Raw genomic sequence first — 15,600 nt, 5'->3', positions numbered from 1 at the left:
CCCGCCCAGTGAAGCAGCTGAGGCTTCCTCACTGAATGGTTTTAAGGCTGAGATAGATAGATTTTTGAACAGTGAAGGAGTTAAGGTTTTGGTGAGCTGGCGGGTAAGTGGAGCTGAGTCCATGAAAAGATCAGTCATGATCTTACTGAATGGCATAGCAGTCTCGATGGGCTGAATGGCCAGCACCTGTTTCTGGTTCCTGTGTTGATTTGTACCCTGAGATGGTCAAAACTGGTATCAGGCTGTGTGTTGTCAGACTCCTGGAGCCGTGAGCATTGGAAGAAAGCCTGTGATGTGAACGTTTATTTGCCCTGTGGAAACCCCCCCTACACTCAGTCAGCAGTACTGCTGTTGATGGCTTGGTATGGAGTGGGGGAACCAGCTTTCCTGGTTACTGCCTCCCACCTGGGTCTGGCTGCAGAGCACCATGTGGGTGGGGGGTATGCCAGAACAGCTCTTTATAAAGCAGTGCTTCCTGGTGTTTATGTCATCACCATAGAGACCCTTCCCTCCCAGAGGGATCTTTCGCTTTGAGCTCAAGTTGCAAGTTGGTTGGTGAACCTGATACCTCGAGCCCCATGCATGCCTTGGTTGTGTTTGCAAGCCCAGTGTAAAGATCATCGCACATCTTTATGTTCAATTCACATGGCAGAGCCAGACTGCATGGCTAGATCTCCACAGGTGTACACCCAGGTCACAGTTAAATGTGCACACGCTGTACAGCTGGAGTTACACAGGCGTACACGCAGCAATGTTAAATCTCACTGCTCAGGCTGAGCCAGCTGATTTCGCAGCAGGAAGGAAAGTTGCTTTCTCTGCCTGGCCTACCCAGAGGGCTGCAATTCCTCCTCATCGCTAGTCACCCATCCTGTTCTCCCCACCCATGCCTGACCTCACCGTGAGGCTGACAGGCTGTCTCCTGCTGCCTGAGAGACTCGGTATTGAATGAGATTGAGAGCCACGTGTGTGGAATGAGAGTTACTGGCAGCCAGGCTCAGTGCTACATAACCTGCTCCATTGGCAATGTGGGACAGGCGCCTGGACTAGGTACCAGGCAAAATAATATGACGTATCTACCACAGATAAACCTTCTTGGTCACCATAGCATCTCCAACAGGCACATCACTCTAAAATTATTCAACACACAACATTTCAGAATGTGACAATCATGGAAAGAATGATCCAGGCAGAGGGTGTGGGCACTTGCTGTGAGTCAAACATAGAATTAGGGGGAGAGAGAGAGAGAGAGCAGGATGTAAAGAATATTCAGTTCCTGAAAAGAATAAATCCTGGAGATCACAGCAGGACAGACAGCAGGCTAATGTTTCAAGATGAAACGTTTGATGCATATCAACGTGCTGTTTGCTATGAAAGCTGCTTTTGGGTCAGTCTCCCAGTGCTTGCAGCGAAGGCCTGTTAGTTGGGGTTCAGGTGCTCACACTCAGGCTGGAGTTTGTCGATGTTACTGTGTGATGCTGGGGCAGACAGAGCCAGAGAAGTACAGGCTGCATGTCTCCTCGCCGTGAGAGATGGTAGAACTTGAACATGCACAGGGGTCTGAGTATGTCTGTTCATGAATTGCAGAAGGTTAGTGTGAAGGTACAGCCATTCATCAGGAAAGCTATCACAAATGTCGTCATTTATCTTTGTTTCTGTACAGAGAGGAAGCAGGCCATTCAGCCCATCGAGTCAGCATCAACCCTCCGTAAAGCATTCCACCCAGACCCGATCCTAGCCCTTTAACTCAACATTTGCCATGGCCAACCCACCCTAACCCGCACATCCCTGGGCACTACGGGACAATTTACCACGGCCAATCCACCCTAACCTGCACATCCCTGGGCACTATGGGACAATTTAGCACGGCCAATCCACCCTAACCCACACATCCCTGGGCACTATGGGACAATTTAGCACGGCCAATCCACCCTAACCTGCACATCCCTGGGCACTATGGGACAATTTAGCACGGCCAATCCCACCCTAACCCGCACATCCCTGGGCACTATGGGACAATTTAGCACGGCCAATCCACCCTAATCCGCACATCCCTGGGCACTATGGGACAATTTAGCACGGCCAACCCACCCTAACCCGCACATCCCTGGGCACTATGGGACAATTTAGCACGGCCAATCCACCGTAACCCGCACATCCCTGGGCACTACAGGACAATTTAGCACAGCCAATCCACCCTAACCCGCACATCCCTGGGCACTACGGGACAATTTAGCACGGCCAATCCACCCTAACCCGCACATCCCTGGGCACTATGGGACAATTTAGCACGGCCAGCCCACCCTAACCCGCACATCCCTGGGCACTATGGGACAATTTAGCACGGCCAACCCACCCTAACCCGCACATCCCTGGGCACTATGGGACAATTTAGCACGGCCAACCCACCCTAACCCGCACATCCCTGGGCACTACGGGACAATTTAGCACGGCCAACCCACCCTAACCCGCACATCCCTGGGCACTATGGGACAATTTAGCACGGCCAACCCACCCTAACCCGCACATCCCTGGGCACTATGGGACAATTTAGCACGGCCAACCCACCCTAACCCGCACATCCCTGGGCACTATGGGACAATTTAGCACGGCCATCCCACCCTAACCCGCACATCCCTGGGCACTACGGGACAATTTAGCACGGCCAACCCACCCTAACCCGCACATCCCTGGGCACTACGGGACAATTTAGCACGGCCAATCCACCCTAACCCACACATCCCTGGACACTACGGGACAATTTAGCACGGCCAATCCACCCTAACCCGCGCATCCCTGGGCACTATGGGACAAGTTAGCACGGCCAATCCACCCTAACCTGCACATCCCTGGACTGCGGGAGGAAACCCACGCAGACACAGGGAGAATGTGCAAACTCCACACAGACAGTGGGATCTAACGTGGGGCTGTGAGTGAGCAGTGCTAACCACTGAGCCACGGTGCTCAGGGAAGAATTGAATACAAAACAACGGGGGGAGCGTACACTTTATACAGAGCACTGGAGAAACCACTTGGAGAGAACCCTGTTAGAGAATTCGTCTCCTTATTTAAGGAGGGATGCGAATCTGTTGCACTCAGTCCAGAGAAGGTTTACCAGACTATTCGCTGGAGTGAGGGTGATGTCTTATCAGGGTGGGTTAGACAGACTGGGCTGGTTTCTGCTGGAGCTTGGAGGAGTTAAAGGTGATTTGATAGAATTATACAAGATCCTGAGGGGTCTTGACCGGGTGGATATGGAGAGGAAATTTCCAACTTCAGTGCTCACAAAGTGGGGCTCACCCTTTTAGAAACCACACAACACCGGGTTATTGACAAACAGGTTTGTTCAAAATCACAAGCTTTCAGAGCATATCCCCTTCCTCATTTAGTACAGAGTTGGGGAGAATCTTTATCTCACAGGGGCTGGTGACTGTTGGGAACTCTCTCCATGAGAAGGTGATGGGAGCAGATATTTTTAAGGGAGGGGGGAAGGGGTTTTATCCACGAGTAAGAGAGTGAGAGATTATGGGGGTGGGGGGTCAGTCTGAGTGTGGGGTGATCAGACCAGCCGTGGGCTTGTTGCAGGGCAGGGTAAGCAGCCTCGATGGGCTGAGTGGCATCTCAAGTTAGTGTGTGTATTCCATTGTTTCTAAAAGATGTTAGTAGCTGAACTCTGTTACCTGGGTAGATCTAGTGAAACATTCTTTCAGCTGGAGAGAACAAATTTCCCTTTAATTTCTGAGGAGATGATAACTTGCACAAAGACGCAGAATGGAGTTTGTTCCTGGGTCACTGTCTCAAACAGACATCTCTTACTGGCACTGATGGGAGTTCCCTTCTCTTTCAGAAAATAATAACCACATCAAGGTGTTTCTGCCCAACAAACTGATGGACTGTTTACCGAAATGTGCGGCTTTGCCCAAAGAGAGACAGCGATGGAACACTAACGAGGTGAGCCCGTCTTCTGTATCAGAAACAAGTTTTATGAAATCCTCAGCCCTGCCTTTCCTACCTCCCACAGCCTCTGTCAGTCTGCCCCCAAACACTCACCAAATCCTCTCTCACCCCCTCTCTCTGATCCCCCCCAACTTGCCTCCCCCAACCCCCTCTATTTGCCACCCTCCTACTCTCCTTTCCCCACCCCCACCCTCTACTCCCTCCTTTCCTCTCACCTCCTCCCGTTCTCTTCCTTCCCTCCCTCCATCTCTGTCACTCTCTGCCTTGCTGTGTCTGTCCCGCCCTTCCTTGCCCTCCCTCTCTCACCCCCCCCACCACAGTCCTTCCCTTTCTCTTCCACCCACCATCCCTCTCTCCTTGTGTCTCTATCGCTCCTGCTCTCACCAGCTTCCACCCTCCAACCACCCCACACCTCAGTTCCCCGCCCTCTTTCCCCTCCCTCTCACCCTCTATCTCTCTTGCTTCTCTCTCCCCCTCCCCCGCTGAGATCAATGTGCCCCTCAAATGCTGGCTACTTGCTCATCTCCCGTTTTAGGACGGCTTGAGGCATTAAACTCAACTCCCTCATAAGGAAAAGCATCAGCTCAGAATGAACTCTCATTGTTTTTTAAACATTTAACATTGAGAGTCATAGAGCTGTACAGCACTGAAGTAGACCCTTCGGCCCAACCCGTCTATACTGACCAGATATCCTAAATTAATCAAGTCCCATTTGCGAGCATTTGGACCATTTCCGTCTAAACCCTTCCTATCCATGTCCCCAACCAGATGCCTTTTAAATGTTGTAACTGTACCAGCCCCCACCACTTCCTCTGGCAGCTCATTCCATACACGCACCACCCTCTGTGTGAAAAAGTTACCCCTCAGGTCCCTTTTAAATCTTTCCCCTCTCACCTTAAACCTATGCCCCTCTAGTTTTAGACTCCCCCCACCGTGGGCGTAAAAGACCTTCGTGTTCACCCTATCCACACCCCTTGTTTATTGAAGAATTGTCAGAATTTATCATTTCACTAACTTTCACCTTATCCATCCAACCTCATTACAACATGCTGCCCTGTTCTTGCTATAAGAATGGCATTATATCCTTAGGGTTTTTTGTGTTTGGCGTTCTCTAACTACCCGACTGAATCGGAACAACAATGTGTCAGTTTATTAACAGTTCTGTGCACCCCTGTACAACTATTATATTTAAACAAGCCCAAAATATTCCGGTCCCAATCACCAAGCCTTCTGGAAATGCACAATGCCATTAGTGAGAGGGTGCCGTGTGTAATTACAGACCATCGCTTAGTTTACAAAAACTGATCACAGCAAGAAACCAGTCTTTCATGGTCATCTCAGGTCATTCCTATTTCTTTCAATTGTTTTTATAACAAAGCAGGACATAGGAAATTGATAATGTTCTAATGTGCTTTGCTGCAATTCTCTTGACTGCCAAATTCATGGCACTGTTTGGATAAGTTCCTTTCTTCAAAAAAAAGTGGACAAAGTGTGAGATCCCAGGGACTCCAGAATGGAATACAGCCACAAAACTCCAAGCAACCATAGGTGAGAACAGCAACAGTAACAGTGACTTTATTAAATCATGAGGGGTGTAGAGGAGGCTAAATCTAGGTGCCTGTTCCCTTAGGGTGGGGGATTTCAAGCCTAAGGTCATGTTTTTCAGATGAGATGGGAGCGATTTAAAAAGGATATGAGGGGCAACATTTTTTTACTCAGAGAGTGGGTTGTGTGTGGAATGAACTTCCTGCAGAAGTGGTGGATGCAGGAACATTTGGGAATTTAAGGGACATTAGGAATAGGAAATGTTTTGGGGTGATATGGGCCAGGTGCAGGCAGGTGGGACTAGTTTAGTTTGGGATTATGGTCAGCATGGACTGGTTAGACTGAGGGGTCTGTTTCTGTGCTGAATGACCCTACAATGGTAATATATTGTAACGTAGAGTCTTACAGCATGGACCAGGACCCTTTGGCCCGTCATCTATGTGCCAGTGTATGCCCTTGAACTGACTGGAAACCTAGAATCAAGACCCATCCCCAGTTACAATGGCACAGTTGCTAAGGTATCATTTAAAGGCATGTGGATGGGGACAGGGGGCCAAATGCTGCCGAGTGGGATTAGATTAATGTAGGACATTTGGTCGGCATGGACAAGTTGGACCAAAGGGTCCGCTTCCATGCTGTACAGCTCTGTGACTCTATGACAGACACGAAAGGAGAAATGAAACAATTTACTTGACGGTGTCAGATTAATTATTTGAAACATTGTTATTACAGATATTGAAAATAAAGATTCAAGCTTTCACCCTCAGTATCCCTATTGATGGTATCTGGGGTTGAGAAGTGAAGGAAAGTGAGACTTTGCTACAGATGTACCCTGCTGGATGTTAATTCATGCCAACTTCAGATCAGCGCACCTTGGGATCTGGTGATGGAATTTGGGCATTTGGTTGGGCAGGAGAAGATGGGTGTGTGCGTTGATAAACTCCTTTAGGAGTGTCAGGGCACACTGTGTTTGTGCAGAATGCTCAAAGAGGACAGAAACCTGCAGTGTGTTATTTCCCAGGGAGAGCTTTCAGAAGCATGGGTAAGGTCCCTGACTGTGATTTGTCCTTTCAGGAGATCGCATCTTATCTGACAGCATTCGAGAAACACGAGGAGTGGCTTTCTGGTGCTCCACGGACCAGGTGAGCTACTTCATCAACTGACCAACACGAGCTTCTCAGGACACAGAGCGACTTCGATTTTTACCCAGCTTTGTGGAATGCTCTGTTGTCCTGAAGAGGAGGATATGGAATCACTGCTTTTTATAAAGTAATATGTAATATCCTCACTTTTCAATTACCTTCTGAGGGCTAACACCATGCGACACAGTCGCACGGTATCTGACATGCAGCCGACAGTGGGAGTGATCAGCTAGCACAGTATTTATTACCTATCCCAAATGGACAGGTACTGGGAGTGTGTACGTTGTTACTCGGTGTTACTGGGCAGTGTGTACGTTGTTACTCGGTGTTACTGGGCAGTGTGTGTGTTGTTACTCGGTGTCAGTGGGCAGTGTGTACGTTGTTACTCAGTGTTACTGGGCAGTGTGTGTGTTGTTACTCGGTGTTACTGGGCAGTGTGTACGTTGTTACTCGGTGTTACTGGGCAGTGTGTGTGTTGTTACTCGGTGTTACTGGGCAGTGTGTACGTTGTTACTCGGTGTTACTGGGCAGTGTGTGTGTTGTTACTCGGTGTTACTGGGCAGTGTGTACGTTGTTACTCAGTGTTACTGGGCAGTGTGTGTGTTGTTACTCGGTGTTACTGGGCAGTGTGTGTGTTGTTACTCAGTGTTACTGGGCAGTGTGTGTGTTGTTACTCGGTGTCACTGGGCAGTGTGTACGTTGTTACTCAGTGTTACTGGGCAGTGTGTGAGTTGTTACTCAGTGTTACTGGGCAGTGTGTGTGTTGTTACTCAGTGTTACTGGGAGTGTGTACGTTGTTACTCGGTGTTACTGGGCAGTGTGTACGTTGTTACTCAGTGTTACTGGGCAGTGTGTGTGTTGTTACTCAGTGTTACTGGGAGTGTGTACGTTGTTACTCGGTGTTACTGGGCAGTGTGTACGTTGTTACTCAGTGTTACTGGGCAGTGTGTGAGTTGTTACTCAGTGTTACTGGGCAGTGTGTGTGTTGTTACTCTGTGTTACTGGGCAGTGTGTGTGTTGTTACTCAGTGTTACTGGGCAGTGTGTGTGTTGTTACTCTGTGTTACTGGGCAGTGTGTGTGTTGTTACTCGGTGTTACTGGGCAGTGTGTGTGTTGTTACTCTGTGTCAGTGGGCAGTGTGTGTGTTGTTACTCAGTGTTACTGGGCAGTGTGTGTGTTGTTACTCTGTGTCAGTGGGCAGTGTGTGTGTTGTTACTCGGTGTTACTGGGCAGTGTGTGTGTTGTTACTCTGTGTCACTGGGCAGTGTGTGTGTTGTTACTCTGTGTTACTGGGCAGTGTGTACGTTGTTACTCTGTGTCACTGGGCAGTGTGTGTGTTGTTACTCAGTGTTACTGGGCAGTGTGTGTGTTGTTACTCGGTGTTACTGGGCAGTGTGTGTGTTGTTACTCGGTGTCACTGGGCAGTGTGTGTGTTGTTACTCGGTGTTACTGGGCAGTGTGTGTGTTGTTACTCGGTGTTACTGGGCAGTGTGTGTGTTGTTATTCAGTGTCACTGGGCAGTGTGTGTGTTGTTACTCAGTGTCACTGGGCAGTGTGTGTGTTGTTACTCGGTGTCACTGGGCAGTGTGTGTGTTGTTACTCGGTGTTACTGGGCAGTGTGTGTGTTGTTACTCGGTGTTACTGGGCAGTGTGTGTGTTGTTACTCGGTGTTACTGGGCAGTGTGTGTGTTGTTACTCGGTGTCAGTGGGCAGTGTGTGTGTTGTTACTCAGTGTCACTGGGCAGTGTGTGTGTTGTTACTCAGTGTTACTGGGCAGTGTGTGTGTTGTTACTCGGTGTCACTGGGCAGTGTGTGTGTTGTTACTCGGTGTCACTGGGCAGTGTGTGAGTTGTTACTCAGTGTTACTGGGTAGTGTGTGTGTTGTTACTCAGTGTTACTGGGCAGTGTGTGTGTTGTTACTCGGTGTTACTGGGCAGTGTGTGTGTTGTTACTCAGTGTTACTGGGCAGTGTGTGTGTTGTTACTCGGTGTCACTGGGCAGTGTGTGTGTTGTTACTCAGTGTCACTGGGCAGTGTGTGTGTTGTTACTCGGTGTTACTGGGCAGTGTGTGTGTTGTTACTCAGTGTTACTGGGCAGTGTGTGTGTTGTTACTCTGTGTTACTGGGCAGTGTGTGTGTTGTTACTCGGTGTTACTGGGCAGTGTGTGTGTTGTTACTCAGTGTTACTGGGCAGTGTGTGTGTTGTTACTCGGTGTTACTGGGCAGTGTGTGTGTTGTTACTCTGTGTTACTGGGCAGTGTGTGTGTTGTTACTCGGTGTCAGTGGGCAGTGTGTGTGTTGTTACTCGGTGTCACTGGGCAGTGTGTGTGTTGTTACTCGGTGTCACTGGGCAGTGTGTGTGTTGTTACTCAGTGTCACTGGGCAGTGTGTGTGTTGTTACTCAGTGTTACTGGGCAGTGTGTGTTGTTACTCAGTGTTACTGGGCAGTGTGTGTGTTGTTACTCTGTGTCAGTGGGCAGTGTGTGTGTTGTTACTCGGTGTCACTGGGCAGTGTGTGTGTTGTTACTCGGTGTCACTGGGCAGTGTGTGTGTTGTTACTCAGTGTTACTGGGCAGTGTGTGTGTTGTTACTCTGTGTCAGTGGGCAGTGTGTGTGTTGTTACTCGGTGTTACTGGGCAGTGTGTGTGTTGTTACTCAGTGTTACTGGGCAGTGTGTGTGTTGTTACTCGGTGTTACTGGGCAGTGTGTGTGTTGTTACTCTGTGTCAGTGGGCAGTGTGTGTGTTGTTACTCGGTGTCACTGGGCAGTGTGTGTGTTGTTACTCGGTGTTACTGGGCAGTGTGTGTGTTGTTACTCGGTGTCACTGGGCAGTGTGTGTGTTGTTACTCGGTGTCAGTGGGCAGTGTGTGTGTTGTTACTCGGTGTCAGTGGGCAGTGTGTGTGTTGTTACTCGGTGTCACTGGGCAGTGTGTGTGTTGTTACTCGGTGTCACTGGGCAGTGTGTGTGTTGTTACTCTGTGTCACTGGGCAGTGTGTGTGTTGTTACTCGGTGTCACTGGGCAGTGTGTGTGTTGTTACTCGGTGTCACTGGGCAGTGTGTGTGTTGTTACTCAGTGTTACTGGGCAGTGTGTGTGTTGTTACTCGGTGTTACTGGGCAGTGTGTGTGTTGTTACTCGGTGTTACTGGGCAGTGTGTGTGTTGTTACTCAGTGTCAGTGGGCAGTGTGTGTGTTGTTACTCTGTGTTACTGGGCAGTGTGTGTGTTGTTACTCGGTGTCACTGGGCAGTGTGTGTGTTGTTACTCAGTGTCAGTGGGCAGTGTGTGTGTTGTTACTCGGTGTCAGTGGGCAGTGTGTGTGTTGTTACTCGGTGTCACTGGGCAGTGTGTGTGTTGTTACTCGGTGTCACTGGGCAGTGTGTGTGTTGTTACTCAGTGTTACTGGGCAGTGTGTGTGTTGTTACTCAGTGTTACTGGGCAGTGTGTGTGTTGTTACTCAGTGTTACTGGGCAGTGTGTGTGTTGTTACTCTGTGTTACTGGGCAGTGTGTGTGTTGTTACTCAGTGTTACTGGGCAGTGTGTGTGTTGTTACTCGGTGTCACTGGGCAGTGTGTGTGTTGTTACTCAGTGTTACTGGGCAGTGTGTGTGTTGTTACTCAGTGTTACTGGGCAGTGTGTGTGTTGTTACTCGGTGTCACTGGGCAGTGTGTGTGTTGTTACTCAGTGTTACTGGGCAGTGTGTGTGTTGTTACTCGGTGTCACTGGGCAGTGTGTGTGTTGTTACTCAGTGTTACTGGGCAGTGTGTGTGTTGTTACTCGGTGTTACTGGGCAGTGTGTGTGTTGTTACTCAGTGTTACTGGGCAGTGTGTGTGTTGTTACTCGGTGTCACTGGGCAGTGTGTGTGTTGTTACTCAGTGTTACTGGGCAGTGTGTGTGTTGTTACTCGGTGTTACTGGGCAGTGTGTGTGTTGTTACTCGGTGTTACTGGGCAGTGTGTGTGTTGTTACTCGGTGTTACTGGGCAGTGTGTGTGTTGTTACTCTGTGTTACTGGGCAGTGTGTGTGTTGTTACTCAGTGTTACTGGGCAGTGTGTGTGTTGTTACTCAGTGTTACTGGGCAGTGTGTGTGTTGTTACTCAGTGTTACTGGGCAGTGTGTGTGTTGTTACTCGGTGTCACTGGGCAGTGTGTGTGTTGTTACTCAGTGTTACTGGGCAGTGTGTGTGTTGTTACTCGGTGTCAGTGGGCAGTGTGTGTGTTGTTACTCGGTGTTACTGGGCAGTGTGTGTGTTGTTACTCGGTGTTACTGGGCAGTGTGTGTGTTGTTACTCGGTGTCACTGGGCAGTGTGTGTGTTGTTACTCTGTGTCACTGGGCAGTGTGTGTGTTGTTACTCGGTGTCACTGGGCAGTGTGTGTGTTGTTACTCTGTGTTACTGGGCAGTGTGTGTGTTGTTACTCTGTGTTACTGGGCAGTGTGTGTGTTGTTACTCAGTGTTACTGGGCAGTGTGTGTGTTGTTACTCGGTGTTACTGGGCAGTGTGTGTGTTGTTACTCGGTGTCACTGGGCAGTGTGTGTGTTGTTACTCAGTGTTACTGGGCAGTGTGTGTGTTGTTACTCGGTGTCACTGGGCAGTGTGTGTGTTGTTACTCGGTGTTACTGGGCAGTGTGTGTGTTGTTACTCGGTGTTACTGGGCAGTGTGTGTGTTGTTACTCGGTGTCACTGGGCAGTGTGTGTGTTGTTACTCGGTGTCACTGGGCAGTGTGTGTGTTGTTACTCGGTGTCACTGGGCAGTGTGTGTGTTGTTACTCAGTGTTACTGGGCAGTGTGTGTGTTGTTACTCGGTGTCACTGGGCAGTGTGTGTGTTGTTACTCTGTGTCAGTGGGCAGTGTGTGTGTTGTTACTCTGTGTCAGTGGGCAGTGTGTGTGTTGTTACTCGGTGTTACTGGGCAGTGTGTGTGTTGTTACTCTGTGTCAGTGGGCAGTGTGTGTGTTGTTACTCGGTGTTACTGGGCAGTGTGTGTGTTGTTACTCTGTGTCACTGGGCAGTGTGTGTGTTGTTACTCTGTGTCAGTGGGCAGTGTGTGTGTTGTTACTCGGTGTTACTGGGCAGTGTGTGTGTTGTTACTCAGTGTTACTGGGCAGTGTGTGTGTTGTTACTCGGTGTCACTGGGCAGTGTGTGTGTTGTTACTCGGTGTTACTGGGCAGTGTGTGTGTTGTTACTCAGTGTCACTGGGCAGTGTGTGTGTTGTTACTCAGTGTTACTGGGCAGTGTGTGTGTTGTTACTCGGTGTCACTGGGCAGTGTGTGTGTTGTTACTCTGTGTTACTGGGCAGTGTGTGTGTTGTTACTCTGTGTCAGTGGGCAGTGTGTGTGTTGTTACTCAGTGTTACTGGGCAGTGTGTGTGTTGTTACTCTGTGTCACTGGGCAGTGTGTGTGTTGTTACTCGGTGTCAGTGGGCAGTGTGTGTGTTGTTACAGGGCAGGCTGTTCTTGAGTACGTTTCAGCAGTGAATCCCTGTCAGAGTGCCCATGCCGGCGATTCCTGTCAGAGTGCCCATGCCGGCGATTCCTGTCAGAGTGCCCACGCCGGCGATTCCTGTCAGAGTGCCCACGCCGGCGATTCCTGTCAGAGTGCCCATGCCGGCGATTCCTGTCAGAGTGCCCATGCCGGCGATTCCTGTCAGAGTGCCCATGCCGGCGATCCCTGTCAGAGTGCCCATGCCGGCGATCCCTGTCAGAGTGCCCATGCCGGCGATTCCTGTCAGAGTGCCCATGCCGGCGATTCCTGTCAGAGTGCCCATGCCGGCGAATCCTGTCAGAGTGCCCACGCCGGCGAATCCTGTCAGAGTGCCCACGCCGGCGAATCCTGTCAGAGTGCTCACGCCGGCGATTCCTGTCAGAGTGCCCACGCCGGCGATTCCTGTCAGAGTGCCCACGCCGGCGATTCCTGTCAGAGTGCCCACGCCGGCGATTCCTGTCAGAGTGCCCACGCCGGCGATTCCTGTCAGAGTGCCCACGCCGGCGATTCCTGTCAGAGTGCCCACGCCGGCGATTCCTGTCAGAGTGCCCACGCCGGCGATTCCTGTCAGAGTGCCCATGCCGGCGATTCCTGTCAGAGTGCCCACGCCGGCGATTCCTGTCAGAGTGCCCACGCCGGCGATCCCTGTCAGAGTGCCCACGCCGGCGATTCCTGTCAGAGTGCCCACGCCGGCGATCCCTGTCAGAGTGCCCATGCCGGCGATCCCTGTCAGAGTGCCCACGCCGGCGATTCCTGTCAGAGTGCCCACGCCGGCGATTCCTGTCAGAGTGCCCACGCCGGCGATTCCTGTCAGAGTGCCCACGCCGGCGATTCCTGTCAGAGTGCCCACGCCGGCGATTCCTGTCAGAGTGCCCACGCCGGCGATTCCTGTCAGAGTGCCCACAGTGGCAATATCGAGGAATCTGGTCATTGATTTGGAGCAGCACAGTTACTCACTGATCTGTGCTGCTGCCTCCTCGCACCAGGTACCCAGGTTCAATCCCACCCTTGGGTGCCTGTCTTTGTGGGTTTTCTCCGGGTGCTCCAGTTTCCTCCCACAGTCCAGGGATGTGCAGGTTAAGGTGGATTGGCCGTGCTAAATTGTCCCGTAGTACCCAGGGATGTGCGGGTTAGGGTGGATTGGCCGTGCTAAATTGTCCCATAGTGTCCAGGGATGTGCGTGTTAGGGTGGGTTGGCCGTGCTAAATTGTCCCGTAGTGCCCAGGGATGTGCGGGTTAGGGTGGATTGGCCGTGCTAAATTGTCCCGTAGTACCCAGGGATGTGCGGGTTAGGGTGGATTGGCCGTGCTAAATTGTCCCGTAGTACCCAGGGATGTGCGGGTTAGGGTGGATTGGCCGTGCTAAATTGTCCCATAGTGCCCAGGGATGTGCGGGTTAGGGTGGATTGGCCGTGCTAAATTGTCCCGTAGTACCCAGGGATGTGCGGGTTAGGGTGGATTGGCCGTGCTAAATTGTCCCGTAGTGCCCAGGGATGTGTGGGTTAGGGTGGATTGGCCGTGCTAAATTGTCCCATAGTGTCCAGGGATGTGTGGGTTAGGGTGGGTTGGCCGTGCTAAATTGTCCCGTAGTACCCAGGGATGTGCGGGTTAGTGTGGATTGGCCATGCTAAATTGTCCCATAGTGACCAGGGGTGTGCGGGTTAGGGTGGGTTGGCCGTGTTAAATTGTCCTGTAGTGCCCAGGGATGTGCAGGTTAGGGTGGATTGGCCGTGCTAAATTGTCCCGTAGTGCCCAGGGATGTGCGGGTTAGGGCGGGTTGGCCGTGCTAAATTGCCCTGTAGTGCCCAGGGATGTGTGGATTAGGGTGGGTTGGCCGTGCTAAATTGTCCCGTAGTGCCCAGGGATGTGCGGGTTAGGGTGGATTGGCCGTGCTAAATTGTCCTATAGTGCCCAGGGATGTGCGGGTTAGGGTGGATTGGCCGTGTTAAATTGTCCCGTAGTGTCCAGGGATGTGCGGGTTAGGGTGGGTTGGCCGTGCTAAATTGTCCTATAGTGCCCAGGGATGTGTGGGTTAGGGTGGATTGGCCGTGTTAAATTGTCCCGTAGTGCCCAGGGATGTGCGGGTTAGGGTGGATTGGCCGTGCTAAATTGTCCTATAGTGCCCAGGGATGTGTGGGTTAGGGTGGATTGGCCGTGTTAAATTGTCCCGTAGTGTCCAGGGATGTGCGGGTTAGGGTGGATTGGCCGTGCTACATTGTCCCATAGTGCCCAGGGATGTGCGGGTTAGGGTGGATTGGCCGTGTTAAATTGTCCCGTAGTGCCCAGGGATGTGTGGGTTAGGGTGGATTGGCCGTGCTAAATTGTCTCATAGTGCCCAGGGATGTGTGAGTTAGGGTGGGTTGGCCGTGCTAAATTGTCCTATAGTGCCCAGGGATGTGCGGGTTAGGGTGGATTTGCCGTGCTAAATTGTCCCGTAGTGCCCATGGATGTGTGTGTTCGGGTGGATTAGCTGTGGGAAATACAGCGTTACAGGACTCGGATAGGGGCGAGATGGGGGAATGGTAGTGAGTCTGGGTGGGATGCTCTTTGGTGGGTTGGATTCTCTTTGGTGGGTTGGATTGTGCTGAATGGCCTATTTACACACTGTGTGTCCTCGATAAGCATGTAACTGTCAGGCAGGGAGGAAGCTGTAGAGCGTGGGAGCCGTGGTTTACAAAGGAGGTGGAATCTCTGGTCAAGAGGAAGAAGAAGGCTTTTGTTAGGATGAGATGTGAAGGTTCAGTTAGGGCACTTGAGGGCTACGAGGTAGCCCAGAAAGACCTAAAGAGAGAGCTCAGAAGAGCCAGGAGGAGACATGAGAAGTTGTTGGCGGATAGGATCAGGGTAAACCCCTAGGCTTTCTATAGGTATTTAAGGAATAAAAGAATGACGAAAGTAAGATTAGGCCCAATCAAGTATAGTAGTGGTAAGTTGTGTGTGGAGTCAGATGAGATAGGGGAAGCGCTAATGAATATTTTTCAACAGTATTCACTCTAGAAAACGACAATGTTGTCGAGGAGAATACTGAGATGCAGGCTACTAGACTAGGTGGGATTGAGGTTCACACGGAAGAGGTATTAGAAATCCTTCAGAGGGTGAAGGTAGATAAGTCCCCTGGGCCGGATGGGATTTATCCTAGGATCCTCTGGAAAGCCAGGGAGGAGATTGCCGAGCCTTTGGCATTGATCTTTAACTCATCATTGTCTACAGGAATAGTGCCAGATGACTGGAGGATAGCAAATGTGGTTCCCCTGTTCAAGAAGGGGAGTAGAGACAACCCTGGTAATTATAGACCAGTGAGCCTTACCTCAGTTATTGGTAAAGTGTTGGAAAAGGTTATAAGGGATAGGATTTATAATCATCTAGAAAAGAATAAATTGATTAGGGATAGTCAGCACAGTTTTGTGAAGGGTAGGTCGTGCCTCACAAACCTTATTGAGTTCTTTGAGAAGGTGACCAAACAGGTAGGTGAGAGTAAAC

General features: G+C 50.7%; 1 protein-coding gene across 2 annotated transcripts in view; it reads left to right on the top strand.

The window, feature by feature from the left end:
* The window catches only part of LOC125448636 (calmodulin-binding transcription activator 2-like), a 141,701-nt gene that overhangs the window by 12,978 nt on the left and 113,123 nt on the right, over positions 1-15,600 (top strand). For both annotated transcript variants that reach the window (XM_059642610.1, XM_059642609.1), the window contains exons 2-3: positions 3,845-3,948; positions 6,574-6,641. In XM_059642610.1, the coding sequence (XP_059498593.1) occupies positions 3,845-3,948; positions 6,574-6,641 (172 nt within the window). The remainder of the gene's footprint in view (positions 1-3,844; positions 3,949-6,573; positions 6,642-15,600) is intronic.

The sequence above is a fragment of the Stegostoma tigrinum genome, chromosome 45 (genome assembly GCF_030684315.1).
Source record: "Stegostoma tigrinum isolate sSteTig4 chromosome 45, sSteTig4.hap1, whole genome shotgun sequence".
Classification (NCBI taxonomy): Eukaryota; Metazoa; Chordata; class Chondrichthyes; order Orectolobiformes; family Stegostomatidae; genus Stegostoma; species Stegostoma tigrinum.
This window is presented reverse-complemented; position numbering and strand designations above follow the sequence as displayed.